The sequence below is a fragment of the Echinops telfairi genome, unplaced genomic scaffold (genome assembly GCF_000313985.2).
Source record: "Echinops telfairi isolate 266 unplaced genomic scaffold, ASM31398v2 ScPeMD7_3;HRSCAF=10, whole genome shotgun sequence".
Taxonomy (NCBI): Eukaryota; Metazoa; Chordata; class Mammalia; order Afrosoricida; family Tenrecidae; genus Echinops; species Echinops telfairi.
The window spans coordinates 36,306,007-36,314,725 of NW_022103899.1; the positions used below are offsets into that span (position 1 = coordinate 36,306,007).

Genomic DNA, 8,719 nt, shown 5'->3' on the forward strand with positions numbered 1-8,719 from the left:
TATTTTGTGAGATGGAGGACTTTGTGGATTGGTGTCAGACATATGGGTTAATGTTGGACTTGTGGGCTTGGGCAGCACTGGGTTGGGATGTTTTCTTGGTGCGCATGTAACCTTCATATAAAACTCTGTTATACAAGAGTTTCTGTGGATTTGTTTCTCCAAAGTACCCAGACTAATACATGTAGCCTCGGGGGGCCTTATTATTGGGGAGGCCTTATGTTCAGGGAGGTCTTATTTTCGGGGGATGTCTTACTTTCGGGGAAACACGGTAGCTACTAAACAAGCTGGTAGTAGCGCGTAGCGTAGGATGTATGTAGGACATACTAATTAAACAAGGTTCTTTCTGCTGCACTGTGATTTAGGAGAGGGAGGGGCATCTCTGCTGCCTTTAAAAACTTAAAACCATGAATTTTATTTTGCTTTTGGTGAAATTTTGCATAGTAAATTAGTTTTCCAATCAATAATTGACACATGGACAGCCTCCCGGTGTTGGCACTCTCTGCAGTTCCTCCTGGGGTTCCCTATTTCTGTTCACCCGCTTCCCCTGCCCGCTTCCCCTGCCCTCACTACTCACAAGTTACTTTTGTTATTACTACTGTTAGGTTGTGTATGTTAAAGCGTTTACCACTGTTGTCCTTTATTCCCCCTATTGTATATTGCCTATCTCTTCACCAGAATCCACACTTGTCTACTATCCAATTAGTGATTCTCCCTCTCTCTCCCATCTCCAACCCCTGGCAATCAGCAAAGGTTTCTTTCTACATGTAAACCCACTCTTGCTTTTTCAAACGGTAGTGATCTATTGTGAACATTGTTTGTCTTAGTACTTATCTCACTCAGCATACTAACGCCCTCCAGGTTCACCCATGTTGTGAAATGTTGTGGGTCCATTATTCCTTACGGTTACGTTGTGCTTACACTGTCTGGCTGTACCAACCAAACCCAACCCACTGCCATCGAGTCAGGGGGGCCTCAAAGAGACCCCCATGTGGGGTTCCGACATTGTATCTATTAACGGGAGCAGAAAGTATAGTCTTTCTCCCGCCTGCATGCACCATAGTTTATTTACTGTTCCACTGATGGACATATAGGTTGTTTCTTTTTTCTTTTTTGCAATTGTGAATGATAAATACGAGAGTGCACATGCCTATTCATGTCACAGCTCTTATGTATCTCTGACATACACCTGGGATTGGGACTGCTGGATCATGTGTTTCTACTTCCAGCTCTTAAAGGAAGCACCGCATAGCATTTTCCGTGTGGCTACACTATTTTTCAGTCCTACCGCCAGCGTGTAAGATTTCCAGTCTAGCAACAGCCTCACCAGCCACTGTTACCGCTTTTCTGCTCAGTGCCATTGTTGCCAAGATGAGATGGTATCTTACTGTAGTTTTAACTTGCCTCCCTCTAATCCAGTGGTTCTCAACCTGTGGGTCTCGACCCCTTTGAGGTTCAAACGACTCTTTCACAGGGATCGTCCAATTTATAACAGTAGCAAAATGACAGTTATGCAGACTGGACTGGAAAACACTCCTAAAGGCCAACAATCCTTGAACTAACTACGAGCTTTTCTCTCTTGTTGTGTTTTAATTTGTTCTTTGTCAGTGGTTTGTTGTTGTTGCTGTTTTGTTGTACATTGTTGCTTGGTTTTGCTCTGTCTTGTTTTTGCACATGCTATTATCTCCGCAGGACTGTCTAAATAAGATAGGCTGGATGAACAATCTGGAGGAGAAAACAACGGGACCGACAGTTCCGGGGGGGACATGGGAGAGGGGGAGGTGCAGGGAAAGGAAGTGGTATTAACAAATCCAGGGACAAGGGAACAACAAGTGATCTAAATCAGTGGTGAGGAGGGTGTGGGAGGCCTGGTAGGGCGTGATCAAGGGTAATGTAACCAAGAGGAATTTCTGAAACCCTGGTGTGGTCTGAGCATGATAGTGGGGCAGGAGGAAAGTCAAGGGAAATAGAGGAAAGAGCTGGGAGGCAAAGGGCATTTATAGAGGTCTAGAGAAAGACATGTACATATACAAATATATTTATATATGAGGATGGGGAAATAGATCTATGTGCCTATATTTATAGGTTTAGTATTAAGGTAGCAGAAGGACATTGGGCCTCCACTCAAGTACTCCCTCAATGCAAGAATACTTCCTTTTATTAAATTGGCATTCTATGATTGCTCACCTTCCCGACACAACCGCTGAAAACAAAGCGGGTGAATAAGCAAATGTGGTGAAGAAAGCTGATGGTGCCCAGCTATCAAAAGATATAGCGTTCTGGAGTCTTAAAAGCTTGAAGGTAAACAAGCGGCCATCTAGCTCAGAAGCAACAAAGCCCACATGGAACAACATATCAGCCTGTGTGATCACGAGGTGTCGAAGGGATCACTGAAGACAAATGGGTGCATAAGCAAATGTGGCGAAGAAAGCTGATGGTGCCCAGCTATCAAAAAGTATAGCGTCTGGGGTCTTAAAGACTTGAAGGTAATCAAGCGGCCATCAAGCTCAGAAGCAACAAAGCCCACATGGAAGAAGCTTACCAGCCTATGCAATCACGAGATGTTGAAGGGATCAGGTATAAGGCATCATCAGAACAAAAAAAATCTTACCGTAGTGAATGATGGGGGGAGTGCGGAGTGGAGACCCAAGGCCCATTAGTAGGCCACTGGAGATCCCCTTGCAGAGGGGTCTCGGGGAGGAGACGAGCCAGTCAGGGTGTGATGTAGCAACGATGAAAAATACAACTTTCCTCTAGTTCCTAAATGTTTCCTCCCTGCTCCCACTATCATGATACGAATTCTACCTTGCAAGTCTGGTACAGATAGGAACTGGAAATACAGGGAATCCAGGGCAGATGATCCCTACAGGACCAGTGGTGTGAGTGGTGATACTGGGAGGGAAGAGGGAGAGTGGGTTGGAAAACGGGAGCCGATTACAAGGAATATGTGACCTCCTCCCTGGGGGACGGACAATAGAAAAATGGGTGAAGGGAGATGCTGGACAGCGCGAGATATGACAAAATAATAATTTATAAATTATCAAGGGCTCATGAGGGATGTGGGAGCGGGGAGGGGAAAAATGAGGACCTAATGCCGGGGGCTTAAGTGGAGAGCAAATGTTTTGAGAATGATGAAGGCAATGAATGTACAAATGTGCTTTACATAATTGATGTATGTATGCATTGTGATAAGAATTGTATGAGCCCCTAATAAAATGATTTAAAAAAACAACAACAAAAAACAACAGAAGAAAAAAATAAATAAATGTCAGTAATAGTACCTAAAAAAAAAAAATGACAGTTATGATGTAGCAACAAAAATAATTTTATGGTTGAGGGGTCACCAGCACATGAGGAACTGTATGAAAGGGTCGCATTAGGACGGTTGAGAACCATTGGTCTAATTAGACCCTGGTGGCACTGTCAGGTAGGAGTTGGACTGCTAACCACAAAGTCAGTTCAAACCCACCAGTCACTTCGCAGAAGAAAGATGAGGCTGTCTGCTGCTGTTAAAATGTTCAAGGGTCACTATGAGTGGGTTTGGCTTGGAATGGCTGACGACTACATTTTTCATAGCTATCTGAAAGTCTTCTTTGATAATGAATCAATTCATGTCTACTGCCCCTTTTAAAATTAGATTTCTTATCTTTTTTGGGTGGGGCGTCTATGTATTTTAAGTAAAGGATGCACACTACGCTGTTGTTGATTGGTCTCTATGCGTCTATGAGATCAAGTTGGTATTGTGTTGGTAAGCTCTTCCGTATCTTTATTGAATTTATTTCTATTTCTTTTGTCAATACGGATGTATTGTAATTATGAAATTATCTATTTCTCTTTTCAATTCTGATGTTTGAACTATGCATATTAGGGCCATGTCTTGGTCCACTGGCCCTTTAATCATTATACTACACAGCTTCAAAAAGATCATGGACAAATAGAATTAAATGAAAAATTCCCAATCACGTTTTGATGCTCCCCATTTTTAAAAATGTCCTGCCTTGTCTCATTTCCCCCTTAAAGTGCTCTCTCAGAAATCAGTACGGTCACCCCAGCTCTTTGATTTTTAGCTTATTCATTGACATGTATCTTGTAGACAATATATAAATGCGTCATTTGGTTTAAATCCGAATTTGCCCTTCTTTCTCAACTACTGCATTTAAGCCATTTAACATTTGGTATGATTATCAGTAAGTATATAGATTTACTCTATCATTTTGCGGAGCGGCCCCCCCCACCCCATGGGTGTGGTACTGATCATTTCTTTGTTCAACTTAATTTTCTGTGCTCTTTTTGCTTGTGAATTGCTTTTCCACTACTTTAATGCTGCTGATTTTGTTTTTACTAAGACTTTATGGTTTTCTTCTTATTTGGATAAGGAGGCTTTAACATTTTTTTTAGGGTTGCCCTCCAGTAACACGGTCTGGCGGTGCCAGCACACTTGCCCTGTCTGTGGAGGGCCAGGGCAGCAGCGGGCAGTGTGAGCTGGGGATTCTGTTGGCTGGTTGCTCAGGGTGGCCGAGGATAGGCTGCTGCCTGTTGTTGGGGGTGAGGGAATGCCACTCACCCACTGGGTGGGGCAGTGTTGTGTGGTGAGCAGTCCTGTGGGAGCTGTTGCCCTTTGCTGGATTCGTGGGCTGGGGTGGGTGGCCGGTGTGTGGTGTGTAGGGGCACTGAGTCAGTCAGCAGGGTGTGTGGTGGGGGTGCCTTCTACTGCTTACCAGGTTCACAGGCAGGGGTAGATGGCGGGCGGGGAGCACACTATCTGGCTGGGATTGGGGTGTGGTCCTCAGGCTGGCGGGAGCAGTCCCTTGCTGGAAGAGGTGGCTGGGGGCGAGTGTGTGGGCGCATGGTCACCATCGCTTGCCGGACTGGGGCTGAGAAGTGAGCGTGAGTAGGCAGGAGGGTGGTTGTCGCCTCTTGTCAGGCTGGGGGCTGGGGTGGGAGTCAGAGTGCAAGTACACGCTGCTGCATGTCGGGTCGGGGAGCAGGTGGGGGGCCCCTGTGTTGCAGTGCAATCACTGGTGGGGAACCTCCTTCCCATTCATCCTCTAGAGATCTATCGCTTCCCATGCACCACCCACCTGCATGGGCTGTGTTCCTGCCTGGGACCCTGGCTCCCTCCATGTGTGCGCCAGGTTCCGGGGAGCTCTCTGCCTCCCTTCCTGCGCTTCCCCTCCTTGGGTCCAGATCATGTCCTATTCCCCTTGGGTCCCTCTGCACCCGGTCTGAGTCTCTCTTTGGGAGCGATGCGGGTCTGAGTCTCTCTTTGGGAGCGATGCGAGGCTGCCTTCCTGGGCTCCTTGCCGAGGTCACCACGGGTGCTGGCACAGCTGGCAGAGTCCCCTGCTCCCTGTCATTCCTTGTTTTTGGTGTTCTCTGAATTTCTTCTTCCATTCAGGGTTCGATTCCTCTTTATACTTTTGTTTTTTATTCTGTTCTTTATATTTCCGCGGGACGTTCAAAGCTCCAGCTCTGTCACTTGCCTTTCACTAGTTTCTCAGATGTTGGCTACAGAGGAGCAGCATGGTGTGTGTCACTCACTGCCATCTCGACGCTCGTCCCATGGATTCTTAGTCTTTCTTTTTCTTTCAGGCTTGAATTTTTAAAATTTTATATACAAATAGTTGGCATTGTTTCTTCTTTTGGGTAGTGGTCTTGGATTGTCCATCCAAACATAACTTAGTCCAGCTTGATGAGGCCGATGTCCTTCATGTACTGACGGAAACACTGACGGCACACATTGAGGCCGTATTTCCGGATCAGACCGTGCCGGTTTGAGCACACGCGGCGAGAACTGGAGCCCTGGCCGAATTTTCGCGGGTGGCCCCAGTAGAACTGCTGGTGACCCAGCTCCTTCCCAGGCTCCCTCCGAGGCAAAAGGGGATTCTTATTCTAAAGTGCCAATTCCTCTTTAGAGAGAGCTTAGTAAGCTCCTTAAACGATGCTCTTGTGCGAAGTTATCTTCTGCCTGCCACTTCTAAGTTATGCTTGCTGCAGTAAATCCTATTTAACCTTAGTCTACCTGACTTTGGTTGACGCCTCCCAATAGTATTAGACCCTAAGAACTATTGGTTATAGCAAATTCAGCTATTTTTCAGGTAAGTTACACAAAATCCATTGCAGGCCCCTCCGATTTGCTCTCTACGCCAGCCTGAGGCAACAAATGCTCATTTGTTTCCTATTGATTTTGTTTTCTACTCCTGGAGAAAGTCTCAATGGGTTGTACCACATAATGAGGAATAATAATCTCAATTCCAGGCATTTGCTGAGAGCGAACAAAAGCACGGGAGGCACTTCCTACAGAATTCTAGGCCAAAGTTCCTCTGGTCTGCACAAATGCCACTCGGTATGTAAGCCCAGCGGTCAGCTATAAACCAAGTGTCACCGCAGAGCACAGAGGCTTGATCTAGGTCTCTACACTTTGCAGTGCACACTGGGAAGCGTGACCTTCACTGACCTCTAGCAAGGTTACCAAAAGGAGGTTGATGCCGGGCTTGTCAAAATGGAAACAGAACGCTTCTCCTCTCATCTAAGACAGTACCCTCAGGAAGCACGGTTCAAAGCCTTACCTGCATCAGGAAGTAATAGATACCCGCCAGGCCATGCGCAGCCCCCACATAATATTCCTGGTACCACTCATACATCAGTGGAGTCCTGGGCGTGAAGTTCCTCTTTCTAGCCAGGTGTTCTCCAGAGGCTAAAACTGCTTCACAAACCTACAGGGAGGAAACCGGCCCCACGTCATGAGGACCAGGACAGAAACATTCCTGAGGGAGGCGAGGGACTGTCTGCTCTGGGGAGGAGCGCGAACTAGATACCAAGCTATAGTCCTGGAAGGGCAGGCGTGAGTCTGCACTCAGAGAAGTGGGTGCCGATAGACTGCCAGAAAGGGGCAAGGACGGGTCCTTGTGAACCTGTCCGAGGAGACGGTCGCTCCTGCAGGCACCGAAGGAGGCCGTGCATCTCGGAGGAGAAATGTGACACGGATTGTCTTCAACAGGGGTCTACAAGCTCTCCAACTGAGAGGTGAGGCTGCTTACTCAGCTTTCTCCAGGGCTTTCATCAGTCCTGGGGTGGTGGTGGTGGGGGTAGGGTGGCACTGCTGGGGCTTTGGCCGTGCCTGACACGCTGAGGTTAAGATACACTTTCCTGCTACCAGGAAAGGTGCTAAGTGAGCAGACGCTACTTCAAACAAGATCACAGACACGTGGTACCTGCTGAATATGGCTTTGAGAAATCTTTTCCTCTCCGAAGTGCTTATTCACAAACAGAAGCGCGTAGATGTAACCCATTCGTCCATACAGCATTTCATTTGGAGCATGCAGATCGACCTTATTTAGATGAATCAGCCTGGGATTAAAAAATACATATCTAAGATAATTTGAAAGGGACTGGGAGTGGCATACAGTGGTGACCTTAAAATATACAAATATACATACATACATACATGTGTTTTCTATTTCAGGTAGTATGGGCCAGACTACAAAGTGTAGTCTTTTGGGTTCAAATATTAGCCTTCAGCTGAATTTCTGAAGTTTACAATGGAACCGACAAACATGAAATTCAAAGAATGGAAGAACACAGGGGACTGGCTGAGGTTAACTGATGCTGCCTAGATCCTCACAGGGTCCTGGCCAGAGAGGTGATAACAGCATTTAGTCTGGAGGAAGAGAGAAGTCTCAAAAGGTCAGCCATCCTTGAAACGAAATGCAGACCACATCTGCTATCACTTTCCTTGGTTTATTTCTTTTGTGTCATCAGGCTGATCTGAAGTGTCTGTACAGCAGACTCTGAAACCCTGGTGGAACAATGGGTTAAAGGCTGGGCTGTGAACCACAAGGTTGATGGTTCAAGTTCAGCGGTAGCTCCATGGCAGAAAGATAAGGCTGCTGACTCCTTCAGTCTCAGAAACCCTAAGCACCAGAATCAACTCAATGGCAGTGGGTTTAGTTTGGGGTTTGGCTCTTACAGCAGACTAGTCTACCACAGTGAACAGTAACCGCAGATGGTGCTAAATGTTATTGGTTCGTCTGTGGGTCTCCCCACACCCGCAGCTTAATTTCCAGTGTTCTTTTCAGAACCAACCAGGGACCAATGTCTTCCAAATCCCCAGCATTACCTTCTGTACATACAAGCTTAAGCAGATGTAGACTAAACAAGATAGTACTCTCAAGTCCACAGTACTCTCAAGTGACACCTTGTGACCACGTGTGTCAAAGTAGAACTGGGCTCTATGGGGCTTTCAATGGCTGACTATATATATATAAAATTTAGAATTAGATAACCAGGATTTTCTTCCAACGTGCCTCTATGTTGACTGGCACCTTCAAGCTTTCAGTTAGAAGCCAAGAGGATTAGCTGTTTGTCCCCCTCAGACTCCTATGCACATTTTCCCTCACATGTTGTGCACCTTGTTAGTTAACAACAACTCTTGAAAATGATTCTATTTCGGTGCATGTAGAATAATTTTAGAAAGCCCTGGGGGTACAGTGGTTAACTACTTGGCCACTGTGTTAGACAAGGTTCTCTAGAGGTTCTCTATTTCTTTATAAAGATAATTAGATATATAACAAGAAATGAACTGTTAAATCATATACAGTGAACCCTCGCCACTTCACGCTTCGACTTCCGTGGCTTCACTCTATCGCGGTTTTTGCGTAACAGCGCATGCTCTGTCATTACTGCCAGTGATTGGTTCATACTGTACACGCTTCTGTCTGCA

The 8,719-nt window shown here is 46.2% G+C and overlaps 2 protein-coding genes across 2 annotated transcripts in view; both read right to left on the reverse strand.

Moving 5' to 3' along the window:
* LANCL1 (LanC like 1) overlaps positions 1-8,719 on the reverse strand; it is a 54,575-nt gene that overhangs the window by 7,802 nt on the left and 38,054 nt on the right. The window contains exons 5-6 of the mRNA XM_013004334.2: positions 7,212-7,347; positions 6,567-6,713 (exon numbers count right to left, since the gene is read on the reverse strand). Of these exons, the coding sequence (XP_012859788.1) occupies positions 6,567-6,713; positions 7,212-7,347 (283 nt within the window). The remainder of the gene's footprint in view (positions 1-6,566; positions 6,714-7,211; positions 7,348-8,719) is intronic.
* Positions 5,366-6,526, reverse strand: LOC115871800 (40S ribosomal protein S29-like). Its single transcript, XM_045296358.1, has 2 exons — positions 6,470-6,526; positions 5,366-5,889 (listed from the first exon to the last, which is right to left on the reverse strand). The coding sequence occupies exons 1-2, from the start codon at positions 6,524-6,526 to the stop codon at positions 5,677-5,679; spliced, it is 270 nt and encodes an 89-aa protein (XP_045152293.1). The 3' UTR covers positions 5,366-5,676.